The sequence below is a fragment of the Protopterus annectens genome, chromosome 2.part1 (genome assembly GCF_019279795.1).
Source record: "Protopterus annectens isolate FY-2018-M chromosome 2.part1, PAN1.0, whole genome shotgun sequence".
NCBI lineage: Eukaryota > Metazoa > Chordata > Ceratodontiformes > Protopteridae > Protopterus > Protopterus annectens.
This window is the reverse complement of record NC_056729.1, coordinates 379,196,135-379,222,778: the sequence shown is the minus strand read 5'-3', so window position 1 is coordinate 379,222,778 and position 26,644 is coordinate 379,196,135. Positions and strand designations below refer to the sequence as shown.

The 26,644-nt window shown below is 40.1% G+C and overlaps 1 protein-coding gene across 1 annotated transcript in view; it reads left to right on the top strand.

The window, feature by feature from the left end:
• TLL1 (tolloid like 1) overlaps window positions 1–26,644 on the top strand; it is a 1,749,881-nt gene that overhangs the window by 1,566,131 nt on the left and 157,106 nt on the right. Inside the window, exon 16 of the mRNA XM_044063452.1 lies at window positions 26,311–26,438. Within this exon, the coding sequence (XP_043919387.1) occupies window positions 26,311–26,438 (128 nt within the window). The remainder of the gene's footprint in view (window positions 1–26,310; window positions 26,439–26,644) is intronic.

Here is a 26,644-nt window from a genome sequence, read left to right as displayed (position 1 = left end):
CTTTAGCCCAAGCAAAATGGCCTCACAGAAACTTACAAAACAGTTCAAGAACAGCAAGCCTGTAACTTGAACTTTTTAAATCTCAGAAAAGTGGGGGAAAAGCAAGATTTTTTTTGTTTTTGTTTTTCAGAGATAGCAGAGGTTCACAAGTAATATCAAGTTATAACAGTGCAGTAAATGAGCCCACACAAGAGTGCTAGGTCAAAGACAGAAAATATGCAAGTTTTGAGAAAAAAACGATTTTAAAATTAAGTGCAAACAGGAAATTCAGTATACAGCTTTTGGTTGTGCTCTAAATACAGCTACTAATGCAGAAATCAAGTTTAACAAGCCAGAAAATGCTCAAACTAGGCAGCTATGCAGAAAAACTTATCAAATAAACACAGGAAAAATACTTAAAATCTCAAAAGTGGCTCCTTTCTTCTCTCAGCGTTTTCTCCTCTTGGTGGGTGCTTCACCAACAGCCAACACGCCTGAAAAGACGCCAAGTCCCAAGAAAAGAATGATCCTGGTAAACCATTTTGGACCTTTCCATGATGAATAAGTTTGTGTTAGCCCCAATCAAGATACTGTCAATGCAGAATCTTTTGTCCTTGCTTCTACTATGAGCCCTTATGATAACTTACTTTAGACCTGAGTAATGCGTATCTGCAGATCCTTATAGCCAAAAGGAACATGTGATTCCTAAAATTTAAAGCAAGTGGCACTCACTACCAACACACTTTCTTGCCCTTTGGCTTGTCTACTGGACAAAACTTGGTGAAAAATACACTGCACTATTTTGAAACCTTTATTCTACAAAGACACATGAGTTACTAGAGAAACTCTAAATGGAGATTATTGATTTGCAGAGTTTCCATCTGGATGTTTTGGGTATAACCCCAACTACTTTCTTCCTGGACCGCAACATGGCAGAATGCTTCTCAGGATAGTGGAACCAAAAGCAGCTCTGGACCTCAATACAAGGAGAAATTGATAGTGTTTCATAAATATGAGCACATATGACCATTTTGCTACAGCATAGATGTAATCTGTAGCAGAGTACTTGAAATAACCCATAGATGCTGAGACAGATCTTGTAGAAAAGCCACAGGTCTTGATGGTGATAGAATGTCCATGGAAAAGTAGATAAAGCTGATGCAATTTGGGAACTCTGGAGACTTTGTCTCTTAGTTTGGTCTTGGAAAAGGATATAAAAAGGTGCGTTTCCTTTTGGATTTTCTTCTATGAAGATAGAACCTTAGTTGATTATGTACATCTAGGATATGGAGTTGGTACTCTCCTTTGTTAGAATAATTTGGGAAGAAGACTTTCAATGAATAGTTTGGTTTAAGGAGGTCTCCAAGGCTACTTTCAGAATGAATGAAGAGTTTGGTCTGATGGAAGCTTTATCTTTGTGAAGAAAACAGATATGATTGCTTGCATGAGAAAGCGTGCAACTCAGGAATCCTTTTTAGAACCAAAAAAAATGTCTTCCTTGCTAGCTGCTTTAAGGAGGAAGAACAGCCTGGCTGAAATGGAAGATCCCTTTATTGAGTGGAATGTTTAATCGGTTATGTCAGGAGAAAGGTATCTTTATGAAGGCCTTTTGTGTGTCTTGAGAGAGGTGACAGAGTTAGACTTTAGGCCTGAAAGAAAGCACTTTTTCTCTTGGGAGTAAATGCTGCCTAATCCAAAACGGCCTAATAAAAATTGTAGCATAGACGGAATCAGTACTGAGAAAGGGTCCAATCCTTGGCTGACTGCCTACACAGAAAATCTTTTCGTCCTACTTTAATACAAAGTTCTTGCAGACTTTTTGAGAAACGGTTAAAATCTGGACTACTCTGGCAGGTAAGGCAGAATTATTGGCCATCACTGGAATTGTAAAAAACATGCGGTTAGCTTGAGGGAGTTGATATCTGGATGAGGCTTGTTAGATATGTGGAAAGAATATCTGGTTACAGATCCAATGACCATGGGGTCTTGACAAATGAGGCCAGAATATTGGGAATGGTATTTGCTTGGGCTGAAATGGGGACACACTGAGGATGACTGTTGCCTTGCACATGTATCCTTTTTCTAACAACTTTGCCATTAATGCAAGAAGGAAGGATGTACAGAAGTTCAGGTAGCCAAGGATGGACCACAGCATGCCAGGGTGTTTGTTGCTGTGGAAGCTTAAAGACAAAGTAGCTGCTGCATTTGGTGTTGTAGGGAGATGCAAAGAGATCACAGCAAGACTAGTTCTAGTGACTGAATGTTTTGATTGCCACTGTACGATTAAGATGTCATATGTGAGGAATGAGGATGCAGCTACTGAACATGTCCACTTGAAGACTGATCCAACCTGGTGAGTAGGTTGCTATTAAACAGTGCTGTGAAAGACACCATCCACTGTTACACTTTCATGCCATCTCAGCACAGTGAGATCAGGTTCCTCTTTGCTTGTTGATGTACCATATCCCTGAAGTACTATGTGGATGGAAATCACACCCCGAAGGAAGATCTCCTGAAGTGTCTACAATGCTAGGAGGATTTCCTTCATCTCCAGAACATTGCTGCGAAGGTGAGCTTCTTGCTGTGAGCACACTCTTTAGACTGTCTGCCCTTTTCATAATGCCCCCACCCCCATCCAGAGAGAAGGTGTCCATGGTTACTGTTACTGATGGTAATGGAAGAACAAAGGGTTATCTCCAAACTGAAGACAGTTTTATGGGTGGTGACACAAGTGGGTAGACTATGACCACTGAACACTGTGTCCATCAGAGAACTCTCATGTGGTATGTGGCATGGAGAACTAACCTTATGAAGGCTGCCAAGGTGTCTAATGTGTGGAGAATGATGGAAACTGGAGGAACATCATATCTGAAAACTTCATATTTTTATCCTGAGGGGGACATCAAGTTTTGTGTCTAGGAGCTTTGTTGTTTTTGTTGTGGTGTCCACATTACAGCCTATAAAGGACAAAGGACTGAGAAGGTTGCTGATTTCACTTTTCTAAGTTTGCAAAGCTACCAAATTACTGACACAAATGGAGTAAATAATCTGTTGCCAGAATCAGTGATTTATTTGAGTTTGCAGTCAGGAGACAGCCTTCTAGATATAGGAACGCATGGAACTCTTGCAGCCTGAGATAAACTGTGACCACTGACATTCAGTTGGAGAATAAGTAGTGTCTGTAGTGAGACGGAAGGACAGTGTTTGGAACTGGTAATGACTGGCTTTCAGAAGAAAGTGGATGAACCTTCTGGACTGCTCTGTGATCATGGTGTGGTAGTAAGCATCTTGAAGGTCTATTGAGCACATCCAAATCTCTTTGTGACCATCTGGAATTTTGTCATTTTACATGTAGATTTAAGTTGCTGACATCCAAAATGGGGCTGGGGTCCTTGTTCCTCTTTGGTACTAAAACTTTTTTGAGTAATGAGTAAGATAAGTGTAGCATTTGTATTATCTGATAGAATAATGGGGTTAATGAGTAGATTAAATGAAGAGTTGGAGGCAACAATTACAGTGGAAGCGTTCCTCTCCAACACTCTGTGCTTCATCAGGGGAACCAGGCAAGGGTGTCTTCTTTTCCCTATTTATTTGCTGTATATTTAGAGTCATTAACAAAGAAATTAAGGGACTCATGACTTCAAGGATGTAACTGTTATGGTAATCAAGAAAAGTTGGCTTTAGCTACAGACAATGTTTTGTACTTGGTAAATCAAGAAAAGGCCATGTTGGTGTTGTGGAACATTCTGTGACCATGTGAAGTCTTTTTGGAATATATATAACATACATTTGCTGAAGGATTTAAAGTCTGAAACTCAAATGTATGCCATTATTTAGTGACTTGCCAGACAACCACAAATTTTGTGAGGAACAGGCCAAAAATATGAGCCAAAAATCTGGACATTCTGCGAAAATCTGTACAGTTGAGAGGTATGGTACATGCTGTTTCTGTGTTTGCATGGGTTTCCTCCAGGTGCTTATTTCCTAGCATGTTCCAAAGAGATGCAGTGAGGTAGTGGGGACTATAAATTACTTGTAGGTATGAGTGCTTGCGTGTGAGATACAGAAGAAAGACATGGCAACCTACTTTTGTTTCCCTTGAAAAATCTGCAGGTAGCAGTGGCTGTCCACATGGTCACGTTGGAATTCAGAAGCAGCTCTTAAGAAAGCAAATGAGCTAGCAAGAACAGCTATCCCTGTTAAATAGGGATAACTTAGAGTATGTAAAATATTGCTTGATAACTATAAGAATCGATCAAAAGATGTTAAAGATTGGAAAAAGAGAAAGGAAAGATAGTACAAAAAAAAAAAAATGGAAGGACATCTGTATAGTTCCCAATGATACATCTGGATGTAATTGAGAGCATATCTTTTGAGAATGGCAGATTTTACAAATTCTCTGTAAACTACTATGTCAGAAATGGTGGGGAAGGAAAAGGTTGTAACTAAGGAAATGATTCTTCTGAGCTAGGATACGGGATCTTACTTGCCGTGATGAGGTATGGCCAAACTAAGTTTTACTGCAATTACTAGAAAATGAAAATCAGACTCTAAACCTACTGTAATTGAACTGTTGAATAACTAGAAACAGAATAACTGGAGGAAGGATCTTTAGAAAAGGGAAGGAGCAAACTATATAGAAATAAACTGAATTTGTAGGAACATTGCATACAGAAAAGTGTTCAGGAGGAGGAATGAGTTTTCCAGGAAGGTAGGAATTGAGCAGTTTATGTAATGTTGGAGTGATTGTTAAAAAGAAAGTATGTATGTATGTATAGTGCATGAAAATGAAAATGTTTGCTATGACTGGATTTCTTTTGTATTGTATGAATACATATGTCTGTAATGTAAAAAATTAGTAAAGGTGTTTAAAAAATAAAAAAAAAGAAATAGAATCATGAGAAGACTTGGGATCCTTTCTGATTTCCTGGGACTTCTTGTATGACTCTCTTTTTATAGACTCTGCAAACTTTCTCAGAGCTGTTGCTCTCTGTTGGTGGGGTGCAATAACTGAAAGAGCCTTTGTACTCTGCTAGGGAGTTGAGATAAATGGTGTAATATAACTATGGATATTATTTTCTTCATCCATATGCTCTTTTTGATGGACTCCCAATATTCTGGGAGAAGAGAGATCCATCTCCCGCATGCTCCAAAGGGGAGCAATTGGACATTTCAGAAGTGATAAAGGGTTCCTAGAAGTGGGACCTTTAAACCCTTGGCTCTGCAGACCTCTTTAGCCATGGACTCCCCCATCACAAGGCACCCTGTCTGAAGATGAATCATAGGATGAATGCTTGAATTTTAAACAACAGTCCCTTGTTACATCGCTGGTTCCTGGAGTAGGATCTTTGAGGAGTTGAAAATTGGACTCTGACAGTAGACAGTTATCCCCTCTTGTTCCCTGTTCATCAAATTCTCCTTCACACATTTCAACCAAAAAATGATGATCCATCATAAGGGGCAGTCAGAAGGGATGCCTTAAATATGTTCACAAAATAGCATAACCTTAGCAAAACATGATGGCACTTGGCTGTGCTGGTGTCTGCTTCTCTCACAGATCCTTTGGCTGCAGTGGCAAACATCCTTGTGGACAGAACGGTGGGTGACAGCAAGGTGGAAAGTTGAGCTTCCATTTGCTTCACTGTGTCCATTGTGTCCAGAGGGAATCCAGTCTGTTCAGCTAGATATCAGTGAAACAGTGTCATGTGAAAAACAGTGTTCGGAGGCCTCAGGGAAAAAGTTCCTGAGATATAAGCCTACTTTCCAAACCAGACTATCATCCTAGGCTCCCTATAAGGTGGATGAGCTGCAGAGCTTTCTTCTGACAGCTCCTTTTTTGGTGGTTGCTACAACTCCAGTTGAATCAGTCAGACATCCATTACTCCAACAGAGACAGTACTTGAAAGGTTTCAGTACCTTATCTGGCTTCCAGGGAGGTTCCACCACTTCTGGCCCTCTCCATGTATTCTCTGCCCCCAATTTGGTGAGAAGAATGCAGAGTGGACCAGCTCTAAAGGCCTTGAGAAATACTTCCTTATCAAGAGAAGGGGTGTTGGTGAGTCATTTCCCACTCTCTACCATAATTTCTGTCATTTCTCTGAAAGGCAGAGTCTTCAGGGGGACTACAGGGAGAACCTTTCCCCTCACTGAAGTTTGTGTCCGGAATGAAAGATTCCATTGTGGAATCTGGTTGTCTCCTTTTACACAGACATTTCTTGTACACTTGGGGCTGGGGTCTGCTGAAGAGACAGAAGTGCATCTATGTCCTTGTTGAAATGAGGATTCAAGACCATGTTCAAATGTTCAGATATACTGTGATGAGAGGAAAGAGCCATAACTGGAAGAGTGGAGTATCCCCCTTCGCATGCAGGATGGTGGACAAAAATCCTCTAAACTGCTTTGAACACTGAGGTTAACACCATTGACACTGAGGAAGACCATATCCAAGCCATCTCCAAGTCTAAAGAAGATGAAGCTGATGGAACCAATGCCTTTGTCCTTGTTGCTGAAGGGTTCTTGGGTCTGAAAGTGAGATCATAGCTGATATATTAAGTGCCAAAACCCCAATGTCACTAATGAACCTGAGAAGGTTAATACTGAGAGAGGATACAGGACATCATTGTTGACCGTTTGGCTCTGTGAGACACGCAGCTCTGAAGGTTTTGCAGTCAGGTGTGTTGAATGAGTTGCTGGTTTCTATGCATGTGGTGCTCTTGGCACAGAAAGAGGGACAATCTGGATTAGCATTGACAGGTAACCAGAGAATTGAGGGCCTGGTTTGTCTGCTCAGGGTGTGGATGGGGATGGGATGATCCCTATGTCTATTTAAGCTTTCACAAAGGCCCTTATCATTTGGTTCCAGTCAAAATTGGCAGTGCTGCTGCTGGACCTGGTAGACCTAGGTGAGGAGACAGATGGTGGTCTGGAGCCCATGATCCTCAGGATCTCCATCTCGGCGGATTGGCCAATCATTGAGGTTCCCTTTCCGGGAACCTGTAATGAATTATTATAATGTTGGTATTGACAGCTGTCGATAACGAAGGTCAAGAAACTAGAAGCACCAATATACTTTTAGTCAGTACAGAAGTTTGCTATGATGATGTAGCTACTTTTGGAGGCAGAGAAGATGACAGAGGAAAGTCAGAAGTTCTTTTTTCCTCTTTTTTTCATTCTTTCTCTTTAAACATTATCTTTATCTTTAGCCAAGCGTTTAATATGTATTTTCTTAGTGATTTTTGATGGCTGATGGGAGTCATCAGTCAGTTTTCCTGCAATGGCAGTTCAAAGGCCTTTAAGTATTAATTTGTTTCTCATATCTGTCAGAGAGCTAGGCCCAAAGGACTGAAAAATATTAGACATTGAGGTGCTCCATTCCCTGAGATGGGATTTTTCTAACTACATTTAGTATATATTTAAAGCCTGAAGCTTACTCTATGTTGACTGCTTAAGACTGTCAAAAAGAACAATATTGTTAAATACCAAAAGTAGAAATATCTGGCACAAGAATAAAGACAACAACAGTTTTTTTTAATGTCAGAAGGGTTCAGACAAGCTTGGGTAGATCTCATTAAGAAATTGAGAAATGCTGTAAATCAATACGTATAAAAATCCTGTAGAATAGATGAGCAAATGCTAGGTTATATTTATTAGGTGGGCATAAAAAGAAGACAGACTTTTTCTACCTTAAATGGGGTCAATTAAACAGGCTTAGGAATGCATTAGACACAATGGAGAAGGAGAAGCAAAAAATAAATAAATTTTTTGACTCATACGCATAAAAGAGAGTTAAGAAAGTAGACAAAATGTATAGACAGCGATGAGATGATAAAACATAGCTCTCAACCTCTTAACACAAAAAATCTGAACAAAGCCCCCAAAATAGGGACAGGTTTTAAATATTGGTCTTATAAACTTATAAAGTTGCTAGAATAAAAGGTCTTCTGTTACTATACATTTTCTGAAGGCTGTGAACTCTGAAACTCAAATGCCTGTTATTATGTAGTGAATTCAGTCCTCACTTATTTGCCACACAAATCCAGAAAATCACAAATTTTATGAAGAACAGACCAAAAATACGAGGCAAAAATCTGGACATTCTGCGAAAATCTGACCAGTTGAGAGGTATGACAAATATTGTAAAGAATGAAGGAATTATCACTTATCTGATTCTCTTTTTAACAAGTACTGGAGGATCATGTTTGGTGCCATGAGTGGCACGTGAGATCTGAGAGATAAGTGGGAAGCACACTGAATCTGCTCCGAGGGTGTATAGAGGGGAAACATTGGCTCTAATTTTTTTTGTTTGTTTCATAGAACTTTTCTGCACTAGGGAAGTGACTGTTTCATGCAGTATGTGCAAAAATACAAAATTGCTCATACAAACCAAGTTGCATCTTTTAGAAATTGTTAAGAGAAATATGCAGTTGGATTACCAAGAAAGACTGGTGGGAACTAAGATCTATTGCATTTATTTCAGGGTTATTCAGGAGAAACTATGGTAAGCATTTATCATTCTTAAGAATGAGAGGCTAACAGTCTTGTTTCAGACTGAAGCATACTGCTGTTCCATACAATGCTGATTTAAATAATACTTCTAAAATAGACAAATTCACAACACAGTCCCCAGGCTGAGAAGTACCCTTTTGACCAACAAGAGAGACATAAGCTGCCTGGCACAGTTCAAAATAGGTTTATAGGTAAGTACTAGGCTAGCTGCCCTTGCAGGCAGTTTTAATCCTAGCCAGTTTCCCTTTTTGTTCTTGAAATAACCTATCCCATTTGGTTATAGATTGGCCTTACCCATCCCATGATCGATAATTATATATTACCCCCAATGATAATAACGGGATTATACCATAAATAATTTGAGGGGACTCGTGCATGGAATAAAGCATTTAGGAGCTGTATCTGTCCATTAGTAGTACAGGGGACAGTCCTGGGGTAAATTTTCTGTTTTTCATCCATAGATCTAAGCTGAGCTTGACTGTGGACTAGCGATGAACTTTGTTTAACGTGAATGGGGAGTCTTTGCCATAGCAGCAGCAGCAGTATCCCTTGAGAGATATACCTGTCCCTCCAAACAGTGATGATGCAGAAGAGGTCTAGATCTCTAGACAAAGTATTTCTGATGCCATTTGACTTGCTGATGTGCAGTAAATCCATCAGTAATGTGTCAGAGGATTGCTTGTATGCCAGACACAGATCACCTCTTAGCAGTTTGTAGGAGACAGAGTATAGTGGCAAACCTCTGAGTCGATCCATGTAGCTCATGTTGTTTAGACCTTTGTATCCTTTTACTAATGTGACTCTGGACAGAGTGAGTGACTTGATGAGAGCTGAGTAAAGGGGGGCAATGGTATCCCTAGATCTAGACACAATCCTTTTGTTTAGCAGCTGTGCAGAATAGGATGACTTTTTTACAACAATAGACACATGTTGGTCAAAAGCTAGGTCACTGTCCACATAAGTTCCCAAATCCTAAACAGATGGGTCAGCTCTTAGGGTGAATATTGTCAATGTAGTAGATCCTTGGGGTAGATGACTTGTCAGAGGATACAATAATGTATTTTTTGGCATTTAGTTTGTTCACGATTTTGGCACCAGTTATTTATTTGAGACAAACCATCCTTCAGCATAGCTAAGTAATTTGGGGATTCAGTGACTGCTCCTAGTTTACAGTCATCTGTAAACTTATTCAGCTAGAGCCCTTTGGTACTAGCTTTCACTTCAGAAAAGGAGATGCCAAACAGGAGAGGTCCCAGCACAGAACCCTGGGGAAACATCACGGGTGACTCTCTCTTTGTGGAAGTAACATCAGTGTCCTGTGAGCCAGCTAACAATCCAGTAGAATAAATAGGGGTTTATTCCAAGTTTATTTAGCTTTTCAGCTATGCCTGAATGAGGAATTGTATCACAAGCTTTGGCCAGGTGGCAGTACGTGGTTTGTACCATTTTGCCTTTTTCCACCTTTTCAAAAATATCCACCAGGTTCAGTAAGCATGACTTGCCACTGACGAATCCAAACTGAGATGGGTCCAATATTTGGATGTTCTCTGTGTCCTTACTGATTACATGATAAGTTTTTCTATGGCTTTGCATATGAACCAGGTTAGGCTTATGGGTCTGTAATTGCCTGCATCTGGGGAAGATCCTCCCTTGTGCAGGGGAGTGACTTTAATTGTTCTCCATTCACTTAGTATGAAACCTGTATGGAGGCTGAGATTGAACAGTGTCGTTAGGGTTGTGGCTAAATTGTGCTTCATGCTATTTAAGATGCATCCAGAGATATTGTCAGAACCCATCAATGAAGTATTTGTAGCTTTTGATAGCACGTTTAGGACTTGGTCTTGTGTGATAGCTGGAGGTGAGTCATTTTCCGGTATATCATGATGGGAGAGGGGTAAATTTAGAGTTAACTTTATCGGCTAAGTAGGTTCACTATATCTTCAGCCTCAGTGTAGGTAACCGTTTACAATCAGCTCAGTGCATTGATGTGTTGTGCTTTTGAGATTACGAACATATCTAAAAAAAATGCCTTGTAATTGTCTTTAGCTTGGGTAGCTATTTTAGTCTCAAAGTTTAAGCTCCTGAGTTGTTTCTTTATTTCAGTGGCAAGGGCCCTAATATTCTGGGAATTATTATTCTTACTTTTGGTCAAAATTCTTTTCCTTTTATTATACAGCTTGTTGATATTATGGTTGTACCATGTAAGTTTATTTCTGAGGTTTGCCCTGCACTTGTTCCTATGGGGTACAGCTACATCTATCAGCTGTTAACTAGTGTGGTCGTATACATTTCTGTGTATTCATTGGAATTTTACTAGGTTTGGTAGGGATCTGAAGCTTGCAAACATATCACTTAGAAGTACATAAATTGCCTTAAAGAAATTCCTAATGTTACCTTCGATGGTAGTGATCTCTGGTTTGTTTTATTTAGGAGGAGGCTGCTTTATGGTGAGACTTAAGTGATGAAGATATGCAAGGGGTGGTGCAAGATGCTCCCATATTAGTATGGACAGGATCCAGTATGTTATTCCTGCTAGTGGGTACTCTGACTTACTGTTCCAGGGCATTTGTTTTGACAAAGTCCAGGAATCTCTGTACTTGTGCAGCAGTGGTGGTTTCACAGTCTGTAGCTGGATAGTTTAGATCACCTAGGAAAATGGTATTAGTTTTAATACTGAGTGATTCTAGTTCCTGTAGATAGGCTTTGTGACTTTTTGTCATACAGTGTGTTCCATAGCTAGCTAATATAAGGTACAGGACCTTTCAGATGTTTATTTGGACATGAAGAGCCTCTAGTGCATAATGCTGCTTTACTAGCCTTGATGTGAGTCTCTTTTGAATGCAGACTGATACATCTCCACTTTTTTCCCATTCTGTGCAGTAGCTGGTCTAAAAATATGGAAGGAGTTACAGCTTTGCACACTGCTATTTAAACCATGTCTCAGTTACTACACAAACATCAGTGTCTTCCAGGGAAAGAAGGGCTTGTAGGGAGTGAGGTTTCTTGTTCAGGCTCCTAGCACTGATCAGTGATACCTTTGTATTTTTCTTTGCTTGTTTTGTTATGTTGACAGGTCTATCAAATTGGCTTTGCTTAAAAAAAGTACTCTAGGGATGGACAATGTCTTTGGCAATAATTGAAACACTATATGTGACAGAAGCAGGGCATCCCTGGTGAACCAGCATAGTCCGTTAATCATATCCTCCCAGCCTGACAAACATTAGACCCTCTTTGATTGACACCAAAAACTAAGCCAGTTATTGAAGTCATTTATTTTTTGCTCATATGCATCATCCTTGGATAAGGTAGAATGCTACTCAATGCTAGGCTCATACCTGCCTTGTACACAGTCTGAGAGCTCCATCATATCTCTCTTCATATAGTCTAGGGAGGTAGACCTCAAGTCATTGACATGGGCATGAACTGTGATGGAGTCATACTGATACTTGTTCAGAGACTTGAGTGCATAAGGGATCTGATGTATCTTGGCACCAGACAAGCAACTAACCATCACTCTTTCCTTCCTCAGCCTCAGACAATGTGCATTGGTATGTCTTACAATGAATTTGCCTATAACCAGAATATTTGGTTGGATTGATGCCTGCCTGACAGGCTGTACATCTGTGACTTAAGGACTCCTTGTGCTATGAGAAGAAGTAGACTTAATATGCTGAGTATGCTTTGTGCCTGTGTTGTGTTTTGGGGTTCTTTGAGGTTTAAGCAAATTAATCTTTAGAACCTCCGCATATGCTGGATTGTGTGTACTATGATGGCCTTTTTGGAGATGTAATGTCTGGTGTACTACTGATGATTTTGGTGTCTGAGTTTCCTGTGTGTGAGATTTCTGCCTCCAAAGATGTGGTGTCAGAGATGTACATATATATATATATATATATATATATATATATATATATATATATATATATATATATATATATATACATACACACATATATTATATATATATATATATATATATATATATATATATATATATATATATATATATAATATATGTGTGTATGTATACATATATATATATATATATATATATATGTACATCTGTGACACCACTGCGTTATGCTGTTTGGGTAATGTATGATTGTCAGACAGCATGAGACATTTCTTATGCTGTCTCAAGATACCCATCTCAATCAGACTGGCTAGAGAAGTCATGGGGAAGTACTGGTCCATGATACCAACAGGAATGACTCTGGGAGCCGGGGCAACTATAACTGCTTGGGTTCAGTTTTAGAGTAATGTTTTGGTGGACTAGCTACTGAGTATTTAAATTGTAATGCAAAAAAAAAAAACTATCATGGAAACATTCTGCAAACAGCAAGAACCAGGAAATGAATTAAAGAAAAAAAAATTACCAATTTTATACTCAAATCAGTGCAAGCAGCATGAGTACACTCAATATTAAGCAATTTTATCAAATGTCTTTTAGCCTGGTGAGTAGTTTAAGGGGAGAAACTTTGCAAAACAATACTTATGTGCTTATTGTCAGCAGCCAATAAACAAGGGGAGGGAGGGAGTTATGTTGTCAAATTATAATAAGGGACAGGCAACAACCGATATACTGGGTTTAAGAACACAACTACAACAAGATAGGTGGGAGGGAATGACCCCTATCTCTGTGCTGACTTGCCTGGAGCTACCCCAGTGCAAAGACAAGTCCTGAATTAGCCAAACATGCACTCAGTACATAAGAATGAAACCAGAGCTTAATAAATACAACAGTTAGAACTGACCACTTAAAGGAAAACTCCGCCTTAGAACTAAAAAAAATCTATTTTGTCACTCTTTCTCTTTTTTTCTGAGTTATTTTAACATCTCCAAATCACTCTGACTGTTCCTTGTAGAATTTCAGTATGTTTTCTGCAAAATGGCTGCCATTGGGGCTTGACATATCAAAGTGATCTTATTTTTCTTCAAGCCTTTCTCTTTCCCACAGTTCATTTCAAGTCTGCTTTATATGAGTCATGCTAGACACAAGGAAGGAAGGGGTGTATTCCCATTCCATTGACATATAATGGGATTAATGTAATTCACTGTCATGTTGTATACTGTCTGTAACAGGACTGCTGCTTTTTTTTTTTGAATGGCCCTCATTTGTGTGTCTCTTGGGCGCTTGTTTTATAGTATACTAAGGATTATACAGCTGCAAGCAAAACAAAAAAAATATTCTCTTTTCCCGCTTTTGCTGAACTAGATTAGTCCAGATTTCAGGCTTTGCTGAATTCCGGACTGTGGTATAGTTTCCTGTGTTGCCCATATCCTTACTTGGATAGGAGGAAGCTTCTCTGTTCACCAGTGAGATTGGGGAGCTTTGAGCAGCCTATTTGTCCCTGGGGGAGTGGTCTCAGCCCTGAAACTAGTAGCTTATTGGCCGTTTTGGGTCAGTTCCTATCTCTTTCAGTTTCCCTGCTTTAAAACCTGCATTTGCGTGGTATTGCGCGATTTTGCACATAGCGCTGCATCAGGCAGCGCCGCTTAAACAGGTTTAAACTATTCCCAGCTCCACAAAGTCTGCTCTTCACTTTTTCCCTTAGAACTGTTCTAAATCTCAAAATAAGCACTCTATTTTCACTCTAAAGCCCTGCACTTGCTTGTATAAGTAATCTTATAGGTAAACACAAATAAACTTAAGCACTACACCTTCTTATACTCTTTTTAAGTAGTTAGCTCCCTATTGGTTCTTTCTGATCAGTCAATAAGTAGTTCCCTATACTATTCTGACATGTCCAAAGGTCATTTTCAGGTTTACACTCCAGTCCAGCTGGTGAATCTGGGAATCTTGAGGCAATGTTACAACTGCCTTATGTTTACAGACCACCCTCTCCTCCTCCCAACAAGCTCAAATATATGTGAGAGATGCAACTATATAGCCAAACTGGAGGCTGAGCTCTATCAACCCAGTACTGGCACAGCCAGTCAGGAGGAGAAGGTAACCACACACACCACAAATCCAGTCTCACATAGACCTCTCGCATCAGCAAACCAAACACATAAACACACAAAAACATACTCGGAGGCTCTAAATAAAAATCTGCCTAAGCAGCAGAGACCTCCAAAGCAGACATCCAAGCAACCCCTACCACGCAACAATATCCACGTAGCACATAGTTCACAATGTCAGTGTGCTACACAGTCACAGACCTTAAGTCTAAACAACACACCTAATACACTTGTAATAGGTGACTCTGTTGTCAGACTCTATTTTCACTCTAAAGCCCTGCATTTGCTTGTATAAGTAATCTTATAGGTAAACACAAATAAACTTAAGCACTACACCTTCTTATACTCACCAGACTGAACAAGGAGAAGGTCACTGTAAGCTGCCTGTCGGGTGCCAGGATCCGCCACATAACACAAGCACTCAGGTCACTCCAAAGAAAGTACAAATATGACTCCGATATTGTCCATGCTGGTGTGAATGACCTAAGATGTACCTCCCTGGACTACATGAAGAGAGACATAGAGGAGCTCTCTGATCATGTAGCCCAGGCCGATATGACCCTGACCTTGAGTAGCATCTTTCCCTCACCAAGAATGATGCCACAGTATAAAGACAAAATGATCAATTTTAACAATTGGCTAAAGTATTGGTGTCATTCAGAGGGGATCCAGTGTCTGTCAGCCTGGGATTTTATTTTATTTTATTTTACATTTGTTAACCGGGCTAGTCTGGCTGGATACATGTCCATTTTCAGCAGAGGCCCGAGGAGAAAAGCTCCACAAGTAAACTTAACAAATGTAAAATAAAATAATAAATAAATAAATAAAATAAATGAAAGAAAGTGTTGTAGTCCAATAATACTGGGATGACATGCTCGACAAGCCACGTTGCTTCGCTAGGGATGGCTTGCACCTGTTACCCCTGGGTTTTCGAATACTGGCAAAGGCTCTTGCCACCCCCATAGTGCCTTTTTTAGGCAAGGCTCAAAAGGCAAACCCACCTCCATAGACAGCACAAAGAAAAAAAAAAACTAAGGGCAATGCTGCTCAACGCCAGAAATATAAACCTCAAGATGCATGCACTCGAGACTCTCCTCAGTATGGAGAATATCGATATCTGTGCAGTAACAGAAACCTGGTTCAAGGCTCCCGAGAGCACCCCAGCACTACCAGATTATACTTCATATCATGCTTTTCGGCCCCAAAACTCGGACCAAACCACAAAAGGAGGGGGAGTATCCATATTCATCAAAGATACTCACACCTCCAGGTTAGTGGCATTGCAAGAAGCATCGAAGACCATCCGTGTGCAACTAACAGTGGGCAAAACTGCCTTTCAGTTTGTAGCCTGCTACAGACCACCCTCCCAAACACAGGAACCCCACTTGGCTTTCCTGAGAACACTGGAGAATATGAATGTCTCTCCAAACACCATTATATTGGGTGACATCAACTACCCAGACATTGATTGGGAAAACTACTCAAGCCCCAACACCCTCACCCAACGGTTCCTAGAATCTATAAACTCAGATGCTATGGAACAACTGATCACCACTCCCACAAGAGGGGAAAACATATTGGACCTGGTCATCACCAACATGGGGTCTCTATGTTCCACACCAGAGGTATACCCCTCATTGGTAAGATCAGACCATAAATTAATCTCGCTGGACATCCATATCCCATCCCCACCCCCAGCCAAGGAAACCACGATGAAGAACTACTCAAAAGCAAACTTCACACTTCTCAAAACCGAGGTGGAATCCTTCAAAGCCCCCGGGCCAGTGGAAAATATGGCCCAAAATGCAGAATCCTTTACAAAAACATTCTATGGACACCTACAGGAATGCATGGATCATGCTATCCCAAACAAAACCAAGACTCACTCCTGCAAAGGCAGGAGACCTGTTTGGTGGACCCCAGCCACAAATAAGCTATACAACAGAAGGAGGAAGCTACTACATGATAGAGCAAAATCCCAAAAAGGGAAGGCATCTCTGATCAGTACTAGCAAGAAACTATGATCCCTCATAAAATCATCTAAGACCAGCTTCGAAAGAAAAATTGCACAAGACACTAAATATAATCACAAGGCCTTCTTTAGTTATGTCAGGAACCTGGGAGGCAACTCCCAGATATGCTCTGAATTAGTGCAAAATGACAAAAAATACACTGAACCCACAGACATTGCCAACATCCTGGCAGAAAGGTTCAGTGCAAACCCCCCCCCCTTCCCCCCCAAAAGAGCAAATGTCTATCCCAACAGAGTGTAGCCTCTCTGTGATTACAGATGCACAGGTGAGAGCTGCCCTCTCCAAAGCAAAAAACACAGCATCAATGGGACCAGACGGTGTCCCGGGCTGCGTCTTACATGAGCTCCAAGAAGAACTAAACCCTTACATAAAGTCACTGTTCAATCTCAGCCTTACTACAGGATATGTACCCAAGGAATGGCGTACAGCAACAGTGGTCCCATTTCACAAAGGTGGTGCCACAACGGACCCCGGAAACTATCGCCCTATAAGCCTGACTAGCCTGGTCTGCAAAGCTATGGAGCATATCATCATGGGAATCATAAACAAAGACATTGGGAACCTCCAGACACTGGATCCTACCCAATTCAGCTTTGTTAATGGCAGATCTTGCCTCTTGAACCTGGTTGACTTCTTTGAAACAGTTACCAAAGCCATAGATGAAGAGAAGGTAGTCCACACAGCCTACCTGGACCTCGCAAAAGCCTTCGACACAATACCCCACTTGGGCATCATAAATAAGCTCACCAGCTTAAATATCAACCCTTATGTCACAAGATGGGTTGCAAACTGGCTCAGGGATAGAACCCTCATGGTCAGAATTGCAAGTGCCATGTCAGACTGTAAACCAGTTACAAGTGGTGTCCCACAAGGCTCAGTCCTGGGACCTCTCTTGTTCGGTATATATTTCTCTGAGGTACAGGCTAAAATGGGTGGACTATGGTTGACCAAGTTCGCAGATGACTGCAAACTGGGTGCCATAATCGACTCTCCGGCTGACACAAGCAGCCTCCAAAAGGGTCTCACAGAGACGGATAACTGGTGCCAGAGCCATGGCCTAAAGCTAAATGCCAAAAAGTGCATAGTCATCCCCTGTGGGAAAAACAAAGTGCCCACAAATTACCACATAGGTGGTAATCAATTAAGTACGGAAGAAGTAAATAGGGACTTGGGGACCCAAGTAGATAGTAATCTCTCCTTTGACAATCACGTTGCCAAAGTGGTTAGAAAGACCTTCTATATAGCCAACCTTATCACAAAAGGGTTCACATCTAGATCAAGAGAGGTCATCATGCCCCTCTACTCATCACTTATCATGCCCATAATTGAATACAATGCCCCATTTGGGATGTACCTTACCCGACACCTGCAGCAACTGGAAAGACCCCAAAAGTACCTCACCAAGAGGATCAAAGGACTCAAACAGATGCCCTATGCAGTTCGGCTAAAGAAACTCCAGCTCTACTCAGTTGCGTACCGCCTACTCAGAGGCGATCTGTGTCTGACGTATAAAGCCATGTCCAACCAAGAATTAATGGACATGCTCCACCTCAGGAAATCCAAATCCCTTAGAGCTACATGCTCTAGGGACTTGAACCTCAGCACAGAAATAAATAGGACATGCTGGAGGGACAGATTCATATCCCAGAGGCTCCCCTCACTCTGGAACAAAATCCCAATCCATGTTAGGCAGAGCCCCTCACTGACCCTCTTCAAGAGAAATCTTGACGAGTGGATGGGAGATTGTAAGTTTACCCCTGGGATCTCTTCTGTGTCCCTGCTAGACAGAGGTACAGTAAACTAACCTTAAAAGGGCTACCTTATGTGACCTACTATACAGAGGCACAGTCAACTAATCTAAAAGGGTGGCAAAAGCCAAACGCACACTGGCTAGGCTTATAAATGCCCTAGGGCAGATAGCCTAGTAGCAACCTATGAACCTTGTAGAATTTCAGTATGTTTTCTGCAAAATGGTTGCCATTGGGGGTTGACATATCAAAGTGATCTTAGTTTTCTTCAAGCCTTTCTCTTTCCCACAGTCCATTTCAAGTCTGCTTTATATGAGTCATGCTAGACACAAGGAAGGAAGGGGTGTATTCCCATTCCATTGACATATAACGGGAGTAATGTAATTCATTGTCATGTTGTATACTGTTGGTAACAGGACTGCTGCTTTTTTTTTTTTTTTTTTTTTGAATGGCCCTCATTTGTGTGTCTCTTAGGGGCTTGTTTTATAGTATACTAAGGATTATACAGCTGCAAGCAAAACAGTTGCTAAATTGCAGGCCTTTGTTCAAAGTTTATTTTTGTAGTTCAATATGAATTGACAGCCTGTCTCCCTACACATTGGTAAATGTGCTGATACTTTACAAGAATTACACTAAAAATATTTTCTGACTTTTCTCTAAATGTCACAGACATCTTTGATATTACATTTGAGTCATCAAAATGTAAAGTAGAATAAACGGTAAACATTTAAAGTTTAGCATTTCAGTACTGTGATGCTGCTTATGTAAATTTATCAGAGGTGACAGCTGCCTTTGAACCATTGACTGATGTTATTGCTTTGTTTTGCTATGAAAGGCATAGCTACATTGTAAGCAGCTGTGAATCAGTGTAAAGTTCTCTTCCTCTCTGAAATAAAGACAGTGGAAAACAGTTTCACACCTCTCTGTCTTATTTACAGCAGCCTGAGCTCCTGACTACACATTTATCTGTGTCTGTGGTATGCCATGCAGGTGCAGACCAATTCCTCTGCAACTTATGTGAGAAGTTAAGGTTAAAAGAAAGTGGGTGGTCTTTCCCTTCCTTTGATACCAAAGTGAGCAAATGGAACTTTTATAAAGTGCAAACAGATTTCAGGTACCTACACAGTACTGGAATCATACTGTAGGGGAGAAAAGTAACCTAAGAATTGAGTTAAACTGTAGGAGAAGGTGTAGTTTTCCTTTAAACAGCAAAAATGCAGTATAGCTATGTATTGGAATAACTAATATAGGCTTAAAGACCTTGGCTAAAGCAGATATAGACTGTTAAAATGAATTTAAAATCAGATCAAGAAATGAAAACACTTTCTTTGTGTAACAGAACTATTACAAATATATGATGATATATTTAATACTTAAATGTAATATATATGATAACTACATGAGAAAAATATATATTAAAAATAAGCATTGGTTAATGGACTGGGGGCCATAAATTTACATTTAATATTTGAAAAATGTTTCCTGATGGTCTTCGACTTAGAACAAAAACAGAGCCTGAACTCATCCTGCACTACTGTGCTTATTTCATTGTCTCGTATTTGTCAAAGGCTCCAGCAATCTCAGAGTATGTTACCATACATGCTTTCATCACAAGCATGCAAACTTTCCTCACATAACCATGGCATAACCATGGCAGTGAACTAGGAAATACACCCCGCGGATCACTTCTGTGACTTTGCTCGACAGTGGCACAGGAAAATAACTTTCTTGGGTGGCGTAAGCCAGGGAACCTTGTTGGCTAGGCTTACGTAGGCCCTTGGGCCAATAGCCTAGTACCTACCTAAGTAAGGCTGCTATGATAGGCTTGATTCCTACCTCTGCATCCTTTCTCAAGGGATACTGTCTTTTCTGGGGTCTAAATGCTGACTTTGGCGTAATAGTAACTGGTCCTGCTGTTCGTATAAGTCCTACATCTGATTTCCCTGCTGACCAGAGAATGTCTGGTATGTCTCACAAGGCTTTTTCCTCTTCTTCCAATAAGAGTAATACTCAGCTATTCTCACTAGCCTGTGAGTGTACAGCTGGGTGTGTCTGTGTAATCCAATTCAATTTCTGTTTCTGCACTCCTTGTTCGGAGAGCTCTAATTCTGTCTGCTTCTCCCACCTTGTGACTTTTTCACCTAAGTCTGCCCATTTTAAAGTTTTGTTCTTAGTTAAACTAACATGTGGCAGTCTATTAGATTTGTAAAGTGCTAAAAATTCCTGAGGCAATGAACAGCTTGCTACACTGTTCCCTTCTGCATCCCAGTACAAGTTTCGCAATACTAGCCTGTTTGCATGGTTCTGAAACAATTCTTGTTCATAATCTTTATCAGGTCCTGGTCTATTACAGTAATATAGAGTAATGCAACAAATGCTGTTTGTCAATGTCGAGGGAGGGGGACTTGCTGATGGCTGTGTTCATCAGTTCTTCGGTTACTGCCCCATGGACCAGTCGTAACCAGTAATACATTTCACCCTCCGGTCGCACTACAAAAGTGTCCATTTGTCGCTGTGCTTCCATACCCTGCATGGTTGGAACTACGGCTATGCCAAATATCCGCATCAAGTCTCTACCCAAAAGATTTACTGGGCATTTTGCAGAAACTACAATTTTACTTTTCTGAGTCATCCCTGAAATGGGGTCTGTTATTGTTATATCATGGGAGAGTGGCTCCCGATACAGCTGTCCATTGGCTGCTTTCACTAGTATATAATCTGGTGATTCTGTATCTTCCGGTAGCTTAGAAGGGTGTATCAGGGTCCGTGAAGCCCCTGAGTCATACAAAAATGTAACTTCCCTCCCCTCTACCAGAAGCATCATTTCCGGTTTTGTGTCTGCTAAGTAAAGCTCTAAGCTCAAAAGAGCTAGGTCTAAAATTTCATTTTCTTCTATGTCTGTGTATGCATATACATCCTCTACCCCTTGTGTCACATCCTCTACTCCTGCTATCACATTTTCACTTACCTTTCCCTGCTCACTCTCTTCCAATGATTCCTGACTATCATACAGTCATTCCTCATCCTCCTTATTTTCTGTAGTCACCTTCTTGTTTAGCCTGCAATCCCTCGCTAAATGTCCTTTTTTCCCACACTTAAAACATTCACCCTTTTTCTTTCTTTCCTCGAAGTCTTCTGATCGTTTGTCAGCTTGTTTATTTCCCTGGGTATTTTTCTTACCCTTTTTCCCAGTTTGTACTACAAATACTTCTGACCCATCTTCTGCCGAAAATACTTGAGTTTTCTTTTTCTTTTTACTATTAAAATGTCTTTCTGCATGTCTAGCATATTCAAGTAATGGCTGTAGTCTACTTGTTCAATGATTTACCATATGCTTCATAATAAAGCTACTAATGGGAGTTATACTACCCTTCAAGAATGCGTTCTTTTACTATTGCTCATATGAGGAATCACGTGTCTGTTTTTCTGGTATCTGCATTCTGCAGTGATTATTAAAAGACTCTAACAGTCTAGCATAATATCTATCAACTGTTTCACCCTCCTGTTGAATGCATTGATTAATGCAAGTCCAGTCAGCCCTAGGCTTCCACTTTTCAGAGATTCGGTCTGTCAGACCTTTCAGTCTGCCATCCAGTTCTGCATTAGTATGTGGGAGTGGTTTAAGTTGTGCGTCATGAGGATTCCAGTCGCCACTGATCATGTGCCAATCTGGACCCACAATTTGTCTAACTACTTTTTCTACTTCCTCTCCATTTAAATGGTAACTTAATCTCATACCCTGTAAGTCTTCTAAAAATTTTCTAAAATTCACTTTTGGGTGGGGAATACCTTCCGTGGCTTTCCGGATATCTTCCGGTGTCCACGGTCTATAAACTAAAAGAGTCGGATCTTGTCCTGCCTGTCCTGCCTGAGGATTCGGTACTTCTATGAGCGGACATATCTCTTCTTCACTCATAGCCTGTGATGCTCTATTTAATTTATTTAATTCAATCTCCCTCCTCAAGTCATGTGTTCGAGACCTAGTCTCGATAGAATCCCTGACAAACGGCTGTGCTTTCGCAGGGACAGCTGGGTATAGCGGAGGTGGATCAGCTCATCCACTCGCTTCATATTCTGGTAACAGAAGTGGAGGGGGCGAAAGAGGGGCCATTGCTATTACTAAGTTATTGTTTTCTTTGTCTAAGAACATTGTGTTTGAATTTTTAATTCTCTGCTCCCTACGATTTGCTTTCTCAAGCCACCTATGCGCCTGAGGGACTCCTAATTGTCTCTGCTTTTTTAATTGACTTTTCGCGTCTATTTTCAATTGTTTTACAAGTTGCATAAGTGCAAGTTTATCTAAATTACCCTCTAATTTATACTTATCGACCCATTTGGTGTAATATTTAACATTATCGGCATGCTATAATTGCATATACTTCACGTCTTAAGTTAGGGGCGTGTCCCGGGAACTTTTTGTGCACTGATTTCCCATTGGTGTCTTAGCTAAGCTGTAAATTGTTACGTAACCCTTTCTATCACATGGTACCACAAATCTATATCTTTTCACAGTTTATCTAGAATAACTGTCTACCTATTCTGTTTCCCTGATCTATGACAAAAAACAGTAACCCCATTTTCTGTCCCTGATCTGCATACGCAAATCTACCTGACAAAAAACAGTTCTGTACTTAGTCCCTGATCTTAAAACAGAAATAAGGTAATTCCTCCTTACCTGACCCTCTGTGAGTTGATCCACCGGATCATTGACTCGTCCTCCAATCCCAGATCAGAAACAGTGGCTGGCCTCTTTCGAACGACAATTCAGTCGGAGGACTTTCAAAACAGAAGAGCTGATTTGGCCTCTTCTCTGTACGGATGCATGCCACCGGGCCCAATTCTGACCTAGGCCTAGAGCGAGAGATACGTTTCCGGTCCGAAGAACCAGTCTGTCAAAGGAAAAATATACTTTAAAAATGATCAAAACACGGTAGGTTCAAGTTAAGGCACTTTAATCTTGCAGCAAGGAGACAAAAACGTGCTAATACAGAGTTTGTCTAACCAGAAACAGGAAATACATTCATTTTTATAGATTCTCAAATTAATCCTGTCCTACCATGCTGACGTAACAGATTACCTCCTCTTCATCATCATCATCTGCTGACCATCTTTCCCATGAATTTCTGCTGATTTAAACAATTTTATGTGAAACTTCCTGAGGAAAACAACATGGCCTTGGTTACTTTCAGTTAGATACTTGTTATGTTACATTCAAGATACTATGGCTAAATCAAGCACAATGCTAGCAGTTCATTTCTCTAATAATCCTTTGTCTACTTTATCTCTAAATTACTGCAGCTGCAGAGGTTCCCATCCTCTGGACAAGGCTGTTTGTCTAGAATCATTACATTTATAATATAAGGCATTGTTCATTCATTTACTTCTGACCTAGCAGATAAACACCTGCCTCTCAAGTACATTTCCATAAGGCATAAACAAGAACATTGCTGTGCTAGCAGTTACTAGGTCAGAGGGCAACTTGCAAGTTTCAGAAAGCATGCTGCAGTTTTCAAAAAGCATCTTTTCAGTCTCATATGAAACTCAATTTGTATAAAACACAGTGCATGAAAAATAGAATGAAAAGCGTATTAAAAACACTTGATTATTAATTTGGCATTAAGCATACACACATTAATACATATTTTTCTAACAATCCATTTGCTTACCTCATTGTTTTCATTAGCATTAGTGTATTTAGGTTCATAGGTGTGTACTAGGCTAATGGCCCTGGAGCCTTTACAAGCCTAGCCCATAGGATTACCCTGGCATCATGCCACCTAACCTTAGTTCCTAGTGCCTCTGTCGAGTAGAACCACTGGAGTGATCCCCCAGGGTGAATTTTCTATTTCCCATGCACTCATCAAGATTTCTCTTGAAGAGGGCCAGTGAGGTGCTCTGCTTGACATCTATGGGAAATCTATTCCATAGCATGGGCAGTCTCTGCTTTACATCTATATTCTTATTCAGTAATCTGCCTTTATCTGTTTTTTTTCCCTATCCCATACTTTGCAGAAGGCAAAAATGCAATTAATCTGCAATTTAATTTCTCTTATGTGCTATGTGATTGCTTCTTGACATAGGCTTGCTTCTGTTTAAGACTGTAAATCAGTTTCATGTACACCAGACTATGATTCCAGGACTTTATGCCATTTAATATTTGTTCCTTCACAGTCCTTTCCTGGTCTTCATTCGTAGCACTTCCACAGTCTGGCCCACAGTCATTTCTCATAGTATTTGCAAATTCAAGGCCATCTGCTTGCCTAATCTGTCTGTCCCCTTCCCCTCAAACCATTCCCATTGTTCTCCTTTTTACCATCTGAAAGTTGTTGTTCTCCCTGTCTTTGCAGGTGAAGGAATTTTCTCAGTGTCCTAAATGTAGGGTCATTATTGAAAAGGTTTCATTAGATTACAATATTTCTCTGGTTATTTCATATGCAAGTCTGTTAGACATAGTCTTCTGATTAAAGAACATTCACCCAGTAAGCAGTATTGTATACAAAAATGGATTACTTTATTGTTATTAAATATAAAATGATAGAACAGTCAGTATACTAAAATATTTAAGTGTATATAATTTCTATTCCCTGTCACTTTAAGAGTTTACTTTTGAATTCTTTTGCCTGAGATATTTTCAGAGTAAAAGATCGTTCCAACAGTTGGGTTATTTTGCTGATGAAGACTTATTTTGACTGTAAATGTGTAAGCAGATGTCTTAATTTGCAGATTTGTGGAAATGAACGGTTGCGATTCAGGAGATATTCTGTAGATGTTGACAAGTTGCTTTTATCCTAAGGGGGGGAACTCATTTTGTGACCCACGGCAGTGCTGCAACCATGAATAAGGACAGAGGAAGCTACAATTTGATAGTAAAAATGTTAGCTGTATTATCTGCATGGTACAGGCATCCTGTGCAGTTTGCATATTTTGCTCAGTATGCGTTGCTGCTGTATTTGACTTTCAGTTCTAGCTTTTTTGGCAAGTAAGAAGTGTAGAATTCTACAGAACAATGCAGGGTGACTAAATGCAAACCAGAGAAGAATGACCATTACTCAAATAATTAAAAATATATAATTTGGATTGTCTTTTTCATGTGTTTTTCTGTTGCATTTTAGTGTTGACATTCACATTACTACTCATCCTGTGACTGCATAAAATGCTTAAAAAGTATTTTGACTGTCAGTATTCGCAGTTTAGATGATTGTGCAGGTCGCTGATCATAACCAGCTTGTTATGTCTGAGACATGGATGCTAAGAAATTCACTTCAACAGAGAAGCTCAAGAGGTGAATCTTGGCCTCAATGTCAAGAACACATAAAGGGTTATGATCAGAGACCCGATCATAATTCTTTGTAGTGTGTAGAGCTTTATCTGCTTCATGTACTACTAGTTACAGGGGAAAAAAATCACTAAGAGTTTTGCAGCCTTTTAAAGCATTTCCTGAAAGCTGTTATAAAGACAGCGTAAGAGATTCTGTTATAAAGGCACAGTGCCAACACAGACAGCAGGTGGAAATAAATCTGTTCAACTGAATCAGGAGGTTCTTAACATTTGTAAAGATCAAGTCTTGTGTTATCAAAGCACTTAATTGATGTGACTTTTTCCAGGTATCAGAACATGATCATTGAGCTCCATGCACTATATCTATATTATTTCTAACTACTCCATCAGGTTCTATTTAAAAAATAAGTCACTGCAACTTACCATCCTCGTAACGGCAGAATGGACTGCTTGTTTCAGACACCCAGTATATTGAGCTTTGTTGTACTCTTGTGTCACATAGTTAACATTGTAACAACATTTAGAGTGTTTTAAAGCCATGGTTATTGCAGCTATGTAAGCTATATTTTAAAGATTGTTCAGAGTAAGTCCACTTCAACAAGATCCTGTATTTTTGCAGCTGTTTCCAATATTTATGGAAGTTCTTCCAGAGGCTAGTAAATTTTTTGCTGAAGATGTAAATAAAATACTATATTGTTTTCCGCAACTTCTTTTTTTCTATCCATTTGATCAAAAGTACACTACAAGAGTAATTCAGCATGAAAATGTAATTCTAAACTAACTAGTGGTGTCATTTGTTGGCACAGCTGAATGTGAACACAAGATCCACAGTGCAAATGGAGTCATAACCAGTCCCAACTGGCCAGACAAATATCCTATTCGGAAAGAATGTACATGGGAAATCTCTGCTACGCCAGGTCACAGAGTGAAATTAGTAAGTAATACTTTGTAAATGCTAAACAAACACTTTAAAAATTGTAACTGTGAGGTATGTATTTCACCACAAGTACTCACCAGAACAAGAGGTTTAAAAATGGATGGATGGTATGGTGCTTCCAACAACAATCCTTTCATATTTAATGCCATAATATAGAATTAAAATCAACCCCGCAAGAATAACGATGCGGAGTAAATCCGTGG